Here is a 15376-nt window from a genome sequence, read left to right as displayed (position 1 = left end):
GAGAAACACAGTAAACAAAACTAAACAGCCTGCATACACTTTTGACTAACAAGGTGGACTCAAACCATAATACAAAATGACAAAACACAAGAAAACTCAAAACACTGGGTCAAATGACCCAGGATTGTGACACAGAGAGCCGGTGACGTTCCTGGAGAACAGGGGTGATGTGAAGGTAGGAGGTGGATCTGGTAATAATGCGGGCAGCGGAGTTTTGAACTAGTTGAAGCTTATGGAGGGATTTTTGGGGGAGACCATGCAAGAGAGAAGTACAATAGTCAATGTGGGAGGTAACGAGACTATAAACAAGAATGGATGCAAACTGGGTGGAAAGAGAAGAACATAATCTGTTAATGTTGCGTAGATGTAAATAGGCAGAAAGGGTGAGACTACTGATGTGAGATTTGTAGGATAGTGAACTGTCTAGGATGACACCAAGGCTCTTAACCTGAGGTGAAGGAAAAACTGTGGAGTTATCAATAGTGAGTGAGAAATGATTCGTCTGACCTTCACCTCTGCATCCAAGGTGTGTTTTCCTCCAGATTTCAGCCGGTATGTCCGTGGGTCTGGCTCACAAGCCACCAGGATCTGAGCAATTAGCTGATCTCTGAAGTAAATACTGCGTGTGGTGTGTTGCTGCTGCGCCACTGTCCCATTCCTGAAATAAAGTAACAGTTCAGTTGCAAAAAGAACAATAAAAACTCTCACAATCCACATGTTTGAGAGAAAACTATATAAGCAAACTAACACTCTAAATAATAATAAAAGATGAGGAAAAACAAAAAAGTAAGAAAAGGTTAAAGTATGGAGAAAAAGCAGGAACAATTGAAACAGGCGGCTGATGCATTAGTTCACCTGATGCAAGATGTTAGTGGGGGTTGAGGCGCCTGGGAAGGGATCTCAAAATGTCATTGTAGGTGGCAGACAGTTGGTGTTTTAAGCCACCTCTCTGTTGAAAGATGGCTGTTCACAGGGAACATACGGGGCCTCTTTCACTCGCTTTCAAACCGTCTGTCTTCTCTGTCCAGAATGTGAACTTTAGCAGCCCCTTATCCATTAGATGTGGATGTACAGCTGAGTCCTGTCATGTTGAGGTGGACCGTCCATTTATGGAGCTGTTGTTTTTGTCCAATAAAGAGATCTGAGCACTCGTCGCTGCACAGATGGTTGGATGTCTCCTGCCTCAGACAGGCAGTGGGGGTGAATGGTGGGGGGTGGTTGGTGGCTCAGCGCTGCAGGGGAGGGATGGAGAAGTGGGTTCACAGGGCAGCGGAAGGGGAGTCTCTTCGTCACGCCTCATGGTATTTGTCTAATCTGGTCTCCCCTGTTTAGTAGCCTGCTGGGACCTGGTGGAGAGGGGAGCCGAGCTTGGTCCAGAGATGCCCCTAATGAAAGGAGCGCTGTGAAAATGAAAGAGAAAAGCAAATCTTGCTCTTCATCAGCTCCTGTGCATGCTGATTCTCGTCCTGCTACACTGGGAAATGGGAATCATTAACCATGTGAAACACTGCTCAAGCCTTTTAATTCAGCTATGTTTTTTTCTTTTGTTTTATCAGAGATGGGCAGTAACGCGTTACTGTAATCTGATTACGTTTTTCAAGTAACGAGTAAAGTAAGGGATTACTATTGCAAAAAAAGTAATTAGATTACTGTTACTTTCACACTGCGTTACTGCGTTACTAAAACCGTGATTTTTTTGTGACAGTGTCTCATGACAATGATGTAAGCCAGTGCGACGTTCGTGGCAACAGCTGTGTGCAGATCAAGAATGGATAATATAACGAGTGCGGGAGAGAGTATGAGCGTGCAAGTACTGACCTTACTTTGAGTTTGATTCCATAAAAAGTGACAAAAACATTAGCGTCCGCTGTTCACTGCATTGGAAGAAAACTTCTTTTTACAGCGAAAAAACACCTAAACTTCTGAGCAAGCACCGACAGTACGCTGCCACGGGAATGTGAAACTGCCGTATCCTTCCACTGACCACTATGACACACCTGCACCAAGGCAAACCTCCGCCTGCCCCACCCCTGCTGTACAGGTGAAAATAGAGCAACAGGACCGCTGAGTCTTTGATTTTATTTATTTTCTGCTGTGTTTCACTTGCATCTATTTGAGAGAGTGAGTGTAAACACAAAAAACTATTTTATTTTATACGCTGGTATATGCAGAAAATAGGTTTAAATGTTCAACAAATTTCTTCCAGTCAGAGAGTGTTGCATATAATTTAATGTTTGCTTCATGTGTAAAGTTAAAAGATTAAAACTAATAAAACTAGTTTCAAAAAGAGACTTTTTCATTTGATTACATTTATATGATGGATTATGCAGAAGAAATAGAATTGGGCTGAAAGATCCATCGCTTTATTCAGGTTGTAAATCATGTTTTTAAAAAGTAACTAAGTAACTAATTACTTTTGAAAATAAGTAAAGTAACAGGATTACTTTTGGGGGGAAGTAATCAGTAATTAGTTACTGATTACTTTTTTCAAGTAACTTGACCAAGACTGTTTTATTTATTTATTTTAAATGTGTAGGCTTGTATTTCTGAGCTCACGAACAACTGTTGTTTTCAGAGATACGTGGTCTTCACAGGAGGGTCACTACAAACATACGGCTTATAGAACAAGCAGACAATTTTTGTCTGCTTGCCTTTTAGTCACCACACACCACTGCATTGCATACTATATGCAAAAAGTGAAGTTGACTTTACAGTACACAAATAAATTAATTTTGTTGTCTTCCTTGTGGTTCCTACACCCTGTTGTTGTCTTTTATGTCATGGTCTGGGGTATGTGGCTGGAGTTTTCCATCAGGCTCCTGAGCCTACCTGGGATCCGCCCCTGGGCAGGGCCACCTCCTCCTCCAGTTCCTCACACTTGGAGCTGATTGCAGGCAATCAAGCCAGATTAATTTAAGCCTCAAGCTGACGTTCGTTCACTGCCTGTTTGTCATCAATCCATGTTTGTAGCTGGCTCTCATGTTTCAAGCTCTCTTTGTGATTTACCTTGTTAACCATACTTTCTTGTGGCACAGTTCCTGGATTCACCTTGTCTCAAACCTCTGGCTCAAGTTCTGCTCTCAGACTCAGGATACCAAGCCACCATTTTGGAAATCACTCTGTGCTTCACCTGCCTGCCCTCCTGCCACCACACTCTATCAGGAACCTCCGGATCTCAGGTCAGCCTTTTCACAATGCTCAGCTCACCCCGGATTCACGTCACCCTCCTCATCGCTCTTTTTCTCCTCCTGTAAGTAAGAATAGTTACATAATATACTTACCAATTTCAGAGCTCCACTCAGCTACTTCCCTAACTCTGTCCTCTCTCTCCCTCAGTGTGACTGCTTACTGCCCTATTCCAGTCTACATCTCAGGCCCATTTCCCCTCTCTAGATGCACATCCCCGTAGCCACGTTACCCAGGCCACGGCACATCAAATTCTGCGTTTCACTATTTTTGTCCTTGCCAAGCTTTCAAGTCCAAGGCTAGCCAATAAATATATTGCAAAACCACCTGCTGTCTCTGTTCTGGGTTTCTGCACCTAAGTCCAGTTTTGGTACTGACCACTTGGCCCTGTGACATTTTACCTGTTACGTTCTAGATCATAAAAATGTAACAGACTAGACAGACTCCTTAAAAGCCATCCTTCCAAAATTTCATCTACACATCAAATTTGCAGTCAGAGGAAAAACACACTGGATAAGACACTCAAATAGAAAACTGCCTCATTTAGGTTTCTATGAAGCATTTTGAGAAAATGCTAAATAACAACCAGTCTGTTTACCATTGTTTTTAAGGCAGTGAATGGCCCAAAAATACAAAGTTCATCAACCTAAAAACGAAATGTTTCCAGTGTAAAAATACCACAATAATAAATATTAAAGGTAGAAACATAAGCTATATGTACAGACAACAAGAGCAACTCAGAGAGCGGAAACACCTGGGTGATAAGAAACAGTTAAAACTAATCAAAGACAATGAGATGGGGTAAGTAAAACAGAAATCATAAGAGATAAGGACTCAACAAATTAAAACAGGAAGTAGCTAACGGTTAACGGATACACTTGGAACTTGACACAGATGAACACTCAATGACAGCTAATCAGATCAATAAATTAAAGGCTCAAGATAATATGCAAGAACATAAAAATCAAGTGAAACAATAAACAATTTAGGATTTAAATAACACACCTAATGATAAAGAAGGAAGTCCAAAAAGCAGTTTTTAAAAACTGTCCCATGGCACTTACCACTGTCATTATGAAGTCCCACCTCATCCATAGGAGTGTATCTATAGAGTAGAGAGGTTTACAGAAGATGGACTCATGCATCTCATCTTGAGCAGCAGGTGATCTATGAGAGAATCACTGATTATGTGAAAAACAACCTGCATAAGAAGCTGCTGTAGTCTTTTTAATGCTGCTTCCTCCAGAGTGTGTTATCATCGCTACATGGTTTAGTGGCAGAAGAGAAAGCCCTTCAGAGGATTATGAATTCGAATAAGTTGACATTAGTGCAAAACAGTAAATATTCATCTCATTCTGTCTTGAAATCATCACAAATTCTGTTTCAAGATCATCAAGAATCCTGGTAATCCTCTGGTTCTTGGCTATTATATGTTAAAACTGCTCTGATATCAACTGGTCAAAATGAAAGGTCACTGATGGAGTACTTGCTGTCAGTTAATGTCTTTACAACCTAGTTTTCCTCCAGGAGATGGTGCCGTTCAGTTCTGTGTGCCTGAGCCCCATAGATTTAACTTTTGCAGCTAAGAAATTTCATAATTTGACTGAGGTATTTCATAAAGATTTAACCTAATCCTTGTGTCTACATCGCTCCTATGATAGTGCAATTGATATTGTTCTCCCTTCAAACCACTTGTATAATGTTTCTTGTCTTGATCCTTCCAGATCTGGACCAGGGCATCACTGAACTCCACAGTCTATCCACAGTCTGAAGTGCAACCTAGTGGTGTCAGATGGACCGAAACGCAATATCCCAGAGTTATTCTAGGAGAGTATGGGGGCCAGTCAGTGGTATCAATTCCTTAATCCTCCAGCAACTGTCTGTATACTGGAGGCCAGGCATTGTCGTGCACCAGGAGGAACCCAGGACCCACTGCAGCAAGTAAACATTGTAAGATCAGAAAATGGGTCCAAGGATTTCATCACAATACCTAACGCCAGTCAGGGCGCTGTTGCCTGGCCTGTAGAGGTCTGCGTGTCCCTCCAAAGATATGCTTCCCATGAGTATCACTGACCTGCTAGTAAACATGCTGACATGTTGTAGATAGTATAACATTCTCCACAGCTTCCCCAGACCCTTTCACGTCAGTCACATGCGCTCAGGGTGAACCTGCTCTCATCTGTGAAAAACACAGGTCACCTGCCAATTCTGGTATTCTATGAGAAATGCTAATCAGTCTCCACGGTGCTGGGAAGGCAGCACAGGCCCACTAATGGATGTTGGGTCCTCAGACAACCGTAATTTGTTTCTGATTGTTTTGTCAGAGACCATTGGCCTGCTGGAGGCCGTTTTGCAGGGCTGCAACAGGGCTCATCCTCTTTCCACAAAGGAGTGGATACCAGTTCTGCTGACAGATTAAGGGCCTTCAACAACCTTGTTCTAGAATAAATACCTGCCTCCTGGGATGTCCTACATACTGTTGAGACTGTGCTGGTAGAAACAGCAAACCTTCTGGCAAGGCACATGCCATCCTTTGTCACCTGTGCAACTTCGGTGCTACCAGTAGTGACACTGACTCTAGCCTTATACAAGACTAGGGGGGAAAAAAATCCAATTAACCTGATTAACAATTCACTAAGCTCTGCCCCAGACTCATTTGTGACTGTAGCAGGATTGCAGGCCCATTCAGAAGACTCACCTCAGTGAAAGCTCTTCTCACTTGGGACACAGCTGCTGAACAGGCATTCACCACCCCTAAGGGAGATTCACTCCTGTCCCTGTCCTTGTCTAGCCAGTGTCATGGTCCTGGGTTTTACATGTAGAAGTTGTCCTTTGTGGACCTTTGAATTTCTGCTTATAATTCTAATGTTCTATTTGCTTCTTAGATTATTGTTTAGACTTATTATTACACCCCTAGCCTCATTACCTTGTGCATATATTCTCTTAGTCTCCCCTTTCCCTTTGTCATGTCATCCCTCTTGGTTGTGTGCTCCCATGTTCCATGTTTCCTCCTAGATTCCTAGTTTTTGAATTCCTGGATCCAGCTCTACCATTGTTTTATATTTTTATGTCTTTTAAAGACTTAAACTTCAAAGTTGTTTTTGAGTTTGCAATTTGTCTCCCGAATCCTGCATTTGGATCCTCATCCTGCTTGCCAAGCATCTGCTTCATGACAGCCCCTGTGCCTGCTTGTCTCCCTGTCTCTCCCCTGCAGAATGCAAGTATGATATTATAAATCACTGGCTGTCAAGTTGCCCTTGTAAGTGAGGAGAACCTGGCTGGAGGAGTGCCAAACACAACAAGAATTTTGCCTGTGCCAAGTTACCTACATGGCTCAACTATGATTAGGTGCAATGGTCCATATTTTCTGTAAAGTTGAATTTCAAGATTAAACATTGCACAGACTCTAGAAATGCCTTGTCCCAACACTTATTCTATAACCCAAGCACATGAAAGCACATGTTTTCTCCCAGCTTCCTGAATAGTTGGTATATTCACCAAGGAAATTGAGGCAGTGATCCATTGTTGGATGGACCTGACCTTTGAGGTGGACCCACTAACTTCCTTTTTGTACCAAGTACAGTGAGCACACACCAGCATATTCATCTCTCAACTAGGTATCCGAATAATCTTTCACTAGAGAATTTTCTTGTGGCCCTCTCTTCTGCATGTGTCTCTGCCAGTGTTATTTGTGTCCCAAATGCAGCCTCTTACTTGCCTCCTGTTGGTCTGTTTAGACTGTTATCCACCCCTAATATCCTTGGTCACACTTTGCTCTAGATTTTCCCTCTGGTCTAACACACTTCAATGGGAACACATTCATTCTCACCATTATGGAGTATTTTGCTAAGGCAGACCACTTTGTGCATCTTCCCGAATTTCCCACATACCAGCAAACAATAGAAATTATGGCTCATTGTGTTTTCAGATTACACAACATACCATTGGATGTAATTTCTGATCAAGCCCCTAATTCACCTCCCAGGTATAGAGAGACTTCTCCACCACACTGGGAGCTAAAGTGAGTTCATCATCGGGCTTTCACTCTCAATACTCTAGCTTGAGGCCACTTTCCATTTTGTCACCTCTGTAAAGCCAACTTCCTCTCGGAGCACTGAGATCTCATGCATAAAATATACATGATCTCCAATGCTACTGGTTTGTACCTATTTGGGTTTTTGCAGCCCTGGAGGCTGGAGGTGGTGTTCTCCTCTGTAGAACACCACCTGTGGTGTTGCAGTAAGATATGGAGCTCTACCAAGACAGCTAGCCTCTGGCTGGAAATGTATGCCAGACTCAAGCCCAGACTTCAAACGAGGTCAGAAAGGATGGTACATTGTCCTCTTTTTCTTCATATTAGAGCATTTTTATGACCCAGAAGGAACAGCAACTAGAAAATGAGCTTGAACTTGTAGACCTTTCAGATACTGTGTTGATATGATCCTGTCAAGTTTATCCAAAAAGCTTTTTTTTTTCAGTTCTCTATTGAATTTTAAGTAAAGAAATCTCCAGTGTAGCAGAAAATAATCTAAATTAATATTATAAATTCATGCAGTTTTGCTATTATAATGACCTTGTATGATAACATGATATGAAAATAAAGTTCAAATTCACCCATAAAAAACTATTCTGACAAAAAAAACATAAGACATGACAGTTTTATAGCATTTAATAGAGCTAAAATGTGTTTTCAGATTTAAACAAATGTGGCAGTTTCTTGTACATAAGCTGTTATAAGTGAGGGATCAAAACAGCTTCAGTTTTTACAGAATGAAGGCAAAATTGTACACGGCTTCTTTAGTTATGGTAAGGGTATAACAAACGTTAAGCCATGATAGGTAAAAAATCTCTCCTTTATTTTGGAGAAAGCCAAAATTGACTTTTTGGGGGGAAAGTTTGTGGTGTTTTCTTTGTGCCCTTGGCTAAGACTGGGAGAATAATTTAATAAAAAGAAAGAGTTAGTATTAAGGTGGGGTCATCACCTACCCAACAAACACTCTGTAATTAACACTAATCTCACAGTTACATGATATCATACTTGCATTTGTCTAACACAGTCAATATTTTGTTGATGTATTCTTCCTCCTCTTTATCCGTTTGAGGATTTATAACCAAAATACAATATAAACAATTTCTGATGGAGTACGATGTAGTTGTATGTAAATGTATCAGCAACTAATTTAAAATGTATTTTTGCTACAGTCAATTTATTTTTCATATTCTACAGTGGAAACAAGCATGTTCACTGTGAAAAACAATTCAAACACCCAGTTTTGACAGTTTATGTGTGACACGGGTCATAAACACAATTCTTAACAATTACACGGGCCAACCTATTCACATTTCACAAGCACTGTTGAAAATGCATTCTGTAAAAAGAGAAAAGGCCTTTCTAAAGACTGCTGGTGCCCAGTGTCTATAAAAAAAAAATGGACCTAACCTTTGCTTTCTGTGGGCCTCACTAGCAAGTTGCTGAGTAATGGGTTCTCTGGTGTAGGGGAGGGGTTTCTTTACGTTTGGTCAGGTATAAAAGAAAAGGGTTAAACCAGGTAGAGAACAGGACAGAACAGGAGTAACTACTCACTTGCAGGCAACATGAGCAACACTGGCATGAGCATGAGGGGCAAGGTACAGATTTCTTTCTTTTTTTAATCAACAGTGATTACTGCTTCCAAATAACTGCTGCTTTTTAAAGAAGGATTTTATTTTGCTGTTTTTCAGATCATCTTCTACGAGGACAGGAACTTCCAGGGTCGCTCCTATGAGTGCATGAGCGACTGCTCTGACATGACCTCCTACCTGAGCAGGTGTCACTCCTGCAGGGTGGAGAGCGGCTGCTTCATGGTCTACGACCGCCCCAACTACATGGGAAACCAGTATTTCATGAGGAGGGGCGAGTACGCTGACTACATGAGCATGATGGGCATGTCAGACTGCATCAGGTCTTGCCGTATGATCCACATGGTAGGAAAGCCGTGCTGTGGATATCATTTTCCTCTAGATAGGCTTGAATTATATATTAAAATTCTTTGTTGTGAACTGTTTCCCCTACAGCACAGAGGCCAGTTCAGGATGAGGATCTATGAGAGGGAGAACTTCGGTGGTCAGATGTACGAGCTGATGGACGACTGCGACAACATCATGGACCGCTACCGCATGTCCGACTGCATGTCCTGCAACGTGATGGATGGCCACTGGCTGATGTACGAGCAGCCCCACTACAGAGGCAGGATGATGTACCTGAGGCCCGGAGAGTACAGGAGCTTCAGGGAGATGGGAATGAGCGGGATGAGGTTCATGAGCATGAGGCGCATCATGGACTCCTGTTACTAAATGTTCACTGTTCAATGCCACTAAATAAAATAATTTTACAGTACTTTGACCTTTGTCGAGATTATTAATTAACTCATCATGAAAAAAATGATACATTGTTGTGATACATATATATACTGAAAATATTTGAAGTTTTATCATTTTATCTGCAACAAACACAATAGCAAGCAAATATTGATTCTAAATTGTATTCAGCTGATGATACCTGATAATATAAAGTGTGATCTTGAATAGGATACCAATTAGCATTTTCAAAAACTGAAAGATAAAATCAAAATAAGGGAATTTTCAAACAATTGTCAAAGTAACAGATGTTTTCTGTTTATGTCATGTGTAAGTGTCATCTGACTGACACTAACTTGGTCATAAAAACATCTGACGATGTTAATCTATGTTAAAAAATTTTAGCTTAAAATTTGGTTTTATGCATCATTAATAGTTTAAGTTTAAGTTTCTTTTATTCTTATTTTCTTATTTTTAATCACTAAATGAATTCTGAAACTATCTGTCCAGTATTTAGCTACAAGCTACAAGTGCTTAAAAATTGCTTGAGGATACGGTTGAAGTGACTCAGACCTACACCCTACAATGAAGTTGTAAATACTGTGACATGTTGTATATTTATTAATAAAGATTTTGTTGCCATCATATACATGTATTGGGGTTTGTTTGTTTTTTCGTTTTAAAGGTGGTGTGTCTAATATAAACAATCCCAGACATTATTCCGTTTTTAACAATGACTCTGTTTGCTTCAGGAACAATACAGACAGTGAGTCATTATTTACTGTGTTTGGATAATTGGTCATTGTGGTTTTACTCCTGAAGTTAAAAACAAGACACTTAAAAAAAATCAGACATTTATTTAGATTGTTGTACTGTGAAAGTTAATTTTAACATGTTGTATATTAAGAAAATACTGATTGTGCCATCTGTTTCCACTTGTATTATTATTTTTATTTATTATTTGGTGCGAGAAAAGACGATGGTTACCATAAGCTCAATTCATAAATAAAGAGCCAAAAGGTTCTAAAAGGCTAAATCTAAATACAGAGTATTTAGATTTAGCCTTTACACAGAGTAAAATACAATTATCAATTTGAGAAATATTTATATTATTTAAGAAGGCAATCAAATCAGATACTACAAGAATCAAACACTGCAAAATTATGCAAACATAATGTTAAAAACAGACACATAAACCATGCTAAAACTGAATATATCTATAATCCTCCAAATAAATGATCATGATGATGACAAATAGTGCAAATTCTACAAAATGTTTTTCAGTTTCTGAGTTGCTGATTTTAACTTATGTCCAGAAGAAAATGTGCAATAAACATCTACATTCCATTAGCATGCTCTGTGAGTTCTTTCTACTTTACAAAACTTTAATCAATTATTTTTATCTTACTCTGATTGAAGGTCTCTGGTTTAACATACGTTATGCATCTAAATGGGCATGTCAACCTTAGAGCTGAGAATAGAGGCTTTGTGTTACTCGTCAAAAGGTCAAATTTCTAAAGTCTTCGCTTACCCAATCATGTGATTATATGACACAGTACCGCATGCTGGTACAGCTCTCTATACCATGTTGCTGGGTCAGGGGTTTAAACAATGGGGGCCCACTGACTCTGTAGGGTTTGGTCAGGTATAAAAGCAAGGGTTAAACCAAAGAGGACAGCAGTGCAGCAGTAGCAGTAGCAACAGCAGCAGCTCATCATTAAGTATGTCCACCACTGACATGAGCATGGGCAAGGTGAGCTTATGAACGTCATGAACGCCATATGCACTGATGTTGGAGAGCATACAGAATATAGATCGTATTATTTCGGTGAACTCTAAATGAACTAATGCACTCCTTTTTTTCAGATCATCTTCTACGAGGACAGGAACTTCCAGGGTCGCTCCTATGAGTGCATGAGCGATTGCGCCGACATGTCCTCCTACCTGAGCAGGTGTCACTCCTGCAGGGTGGAGAGCGGCTGCTTCATGGTCTATGACCGCCCCAACTACATGGGAAACCAGTATTTCATGAGGAGGGGCGAGTACGCTGACTACATGAGCATGATGGGCATGAGCGGTGGTATCAGGTCTTGCCGTATGATCCCCATGGTAGGTAGAATGCAACATGAAATCCTGTTTCTAGTACAAGTGCAAACTCCATAACACATTAATTATTTTTCCATTCTCTCTAACAGTACAGAGGTCAGTTCAGGATGAGGATCTATGAGAGGGAGAACTTCGGTGGTCAGATGTACGAGCTGATGGACGACTGCGACAGCATCATGGACCGCTACCGCATGTCCGACTGCATGTCCTGCAACGTGATGGATGGCCACTGGCTGATGTACGAGCAAGCCCATTACAGAGGCAGGATGATGTACCTGAGGCCTGGAGAGTACAGGAGCTTCAGGGAGATGGGAATGAGCGGGATGAGGTTCATGAGCATGAGGCGCATCATGGACATGTGCTAAACAAATTCACAAAAAATAAAAGATAAAGACAAAATCTTACATCAGTGACTTTTTGTGTTGTTCTTTATTATGTCCTCTAATATAGTGAATAAACGATCCTTAAAGGGGTTTGAAAGGGGAAAAAAACACAATGAAATGGTTACATTATTCTCTAGAGACACACACCATCACCATCAACTTAATAAAATAATAAATAGACCACATGAACTTGGGGGAAAAATTTAATTCTCTATAAATAATCAGAAAGTGTGCCACAGTTTTTGAAACTAATCCCAGTATTATACACAGCACACATTAAATATTGTTGTTCTATTAAACCACGTCAAAGTCTAGTTTTGATTAAAAACCTCTTTATTGCAGATCAGTAAGTTATTAAGCAGTGTTAACTTAAAACCCCAAACAAAGTAAATATAATATTTAATTTAATCGTTTTTTCCACTTAAACTTTCACTGAAATGTTATATTATAGTATGCCACATAATACCTTCAGATTACTCCTGAAATGAATGTTAAATACAAACCAAAGAAAAGCACCACCTTGTTATAAGTAAGCATGTGTGTATGTGTCTAACATCAACCAATCATTTGCTGCAGTATAGATAAAAAAAAAACATGAACCTTTATAAATTAGCTTAAGCACCATTGCATTACCATTTACATACATTCAGGGTGTAGTATCAGTTTAACAACAGCATTTGTATATCACCACAAAATAAAAACACTAAATCATTTTCAAGGTAATCACAAAGAAACTCTTTTGATCTAGAATAATAGAGCCTGTCAGAGGATGCATAACAACCCTTTGCCATCAGCATTCACAGAGGGACTAACATTGGATGCTGCTGACTCATGGTTTCCATACAATGGTGACATCAACTGTCTGGATGTCACGTTAGCTATAAAAAAGGCTTAAATCTGGGATAGGATTGCTATAGTGTCATTCAGTCTATCAGCCACGATGCACGGCAAGGTACGTGTATTAGAGAAAATAGAGCAAAATTTTTATCTTTCTGACCTAAAACAAAAGTTATGATTTTAAAATGTTTACTGAATTCTGCCTCGTCTGTTGGATCCAGATCATCTTCTACGAGGACAAGAACTTCCAGGGTCGCTCCTATGAGACCAGCAGCGACTGTGCTGATATGTCCTCTCACCTGAGCAGGTGTCACTCCTGCAGGGTGGAGAGTGGCTGCTTCATGGTCTACGACCGCCCAAACTTCATCGGAAACCAGTATTTCATGAGGAGGGGCGAGTACTCAGACTACCAACGTATGATAGGTTTCAGCGATTGCATCAGATCCTGTCGTATGATCCCCATGGTACAGTACCGAGATTGCTAAACTTTCATATATAAACTAATACGGCCTAATAATAATAATAACCTATGTATCATATGTGATATGGCTTTTGCAAGATGTCCATCAACATAGTTCACAGAATGAATAGTATATCAAAACCTTCATCTCTTACATACGCTGGTCTGAGTTCCTTAAATTGGTAATAAGGCTTAGCTGGTTTGGGGCCTCTGTCATTAACTCTCTCACACTGTGGAACAGTTTGTCCATTGAAATCAAAATAGCAACTTAAATATTTTCTTGAAGCACTATTTTAAAGCTTTTAGGACATTTTTTATGTCTCTCTTTTCAATTTCTTTCTTTGAAGTACTTTGTAACTTGGTTTAAAGAATACTTTATAAATAAGGTTTATTACTAAGATTATTATATAAAATAATTCATCCTTACATTGTAATATTAACAGCACAAAGGGTCCTACAGAGTAAGGATATATGAGAGGGAGAACTTCGGAGGTCAGATGTATGAGCTCATGGACGACTGCGACAACTTCCAAGACCGCTACCGCATGTCCAACTGCCAGTCCTGCAACGTGATGGATGGTCACTGGCTGATGTATGAGCAGCCCCACTACAGAGGCAGGATGATGTACCTGAGGCCCGGAGAGTACAGGAGCTTCAGGGACATGGGATATGACGGAATGAGATTCAGCTCCATCAGACGCATCAATGAATCCTGTTAACAACAAATACATTTTAATCTCGTAAAGAAATAAAAAATTTTCATGCACCAGATGGCATACACAATTTGTAATAGTGGTAATCAATTAATGTGATTTAACTATCCTTTTAAATTGTGTTATGTGATTCCAAAATTGAAATAAACTGTAGAAAATAAGATTTGGTAAAGTCTTGCTCCCCATCATTATTTTCTCCTAGGCATTATTCAAATATACATACATCTTCCAGGTTTTTCAGGCGACCTCGTCTCTTCTGAGGATTATTGTAAATATGGTTGGAGTTATTGATGATTTTTAAAAAGTGATTAAGAATATTTTCAAGTATCTTTGAACATTTTCAGTTAGACTCATATAGTTATTTAATTATGCCTGATTTGTTTTGTAGCATATAATGTAGTGACTGATCAGTTCTTAAAGGCACAGTCCATGAAGCGTTCATTCTACCTTAACATAACGGACTCCATCAACATGTGCTAACACAGATTTGTGGCATGTGAAAAAAATGTCCTTCTCTTTCCTTGTACTGCACTTTTAATATAATGGCAATATTCAAGTCTGTACACATATTCATTTGATAGCATCAGTTGACTTAGAAGTTAGTTATTTGTTTTGACGTGACCATCAAAAAGGAAACTAGGTCTTTGTGACTCCAATTAAAAGCCAAAGGTTGTTGCACGAAAGTATTTTTCATATCAAAAAATGAAAGATGTTTTTCTTGCGACTTGCGACATCAGATTTCTTCCGATAAATATTCACAGTAAGAGCACTGTTTCGGTCATTCTTGTCACTTTCAGAAGAAAATACAATCTAGTTCTGTTCCAGTTATATGGCCATGTATCAACATTGGCCTTATAACAAACCTTGTTTTTCACATCATATCCAAGAGCGAACATTTATATCTGACCCATCTGCATCAGACTGCCTGAAAAAGGCAAACAATGCTTGTTGTTGTCTAAAAATTATTATTAAGTCAGAAATAATAACAGCAGCTGGAAATGTGTTAAACTGTAAAGAAAACTAAAATATGTAGAATTTAAAGCTAGGAAACCTTAAAGGAAGAAAGCAATAGTTACTCTACCTCACCGAGGATCTTACTATCTTACTTTGATTTTTAGAGATTTTGATTTATTGTTTTAATGGCTGAAGTCAAAGAGTATAACTCCAGATCTTAACAACCTACATCTATACCCAGTGTATTGTTTTTATGTGAGAAATTACAGTAATATAGAAAAACTCTTTTTTTACATACATACATTGGAAGGAAAGTCATGGGAGGACTGCATGGGTATCCACTGTTAATTGGTCAATGACAATTTCATTAACAAATAAAACATTTCATCAGCTATAAAACA

General features: G+C 39.5%; 3 protein-coding genes across 3 annotated transcripts; all 3 read left to right on the top strand.

The window, feature by feature from the left end:
* The first annotated feature begins 8757 nt into the window (after window positions 1-8757).
* On the top strand, window positions 8758-9534 carry LOC146370999 (gamma-crystallin M3-like). Its single transcript, XM_084955004.1, has 3 exons — window positions 8758-8814; window positions 8908-9150; window positions 9241-9534. Exons 1-3 carry the CDS (start codon window positions 8782-8784, stop codon window positions 9517-9519), a joined length of 555 nt encoding a protein of 184 aa, XP_084811130.1. The 5' UTR covers window positions 8758-8781; the 3' UTR covers window positions 9520-9534.
* Window positions 9535-11245: 1711 nt separating this feature from the next.
* On the top strand, window positions 11246-11993 carry LOC146370998 (gamma-crystallin M3-like). The gene is made up of 3 exons (XM_084954986.1): window positions 11246-11275; window positions 11389-11631; window positions 11718-11993. The coding sequence occupies exons 1-3, from the start codon at window positions 11246-11248 to the stop codon at window positions 11991-11993; spliced, it is 549 nt and encodes a 182-aa protein (XP_084811112.1).
* A 958-nt stretch (window positions 11994-12951) lies between these two features.
* On the top strand, window positions 12952-14027 carry LOC146370997 (gamma-crystallin M3-like). Its single transcript, XM_084954991.1, has 3 exons — window positions 12952-12963; window positions 13070-13312; window positions 13752-14027. Exons 1-3 carry the CDS (start codon window positions 12952-12954, stop codon window positions 14025-14027), a joined length of 531 nt encoding a protein of 176 aa, XP_084811117.1.
* The last annotated feature ends 1349 nt before the right edge of the window (window positions 14028-15376 follow it).

The sequence above is a fragment of the Perissodus microlepis genome, chromosome 16 (assembly GCF_051167445.1).
Source record: "Perissodus microlepis isolate ML-2025 ecotype Zambia chromosome 16, ASM5116744v1, whole genome shotgun sequence".
Classification (NCBI taxonomy): domain Eukaryota; kingdom Metazoa; phylum Chordata; class Actinopteri; order Cichliformes; family Cichlidae; genus Perissodus; species Perissodus microlepis.
Note: the sequence above shows the minus strand (reverse complement) of the source record. Positions and strands in the feature narration are given on the sequence as shown.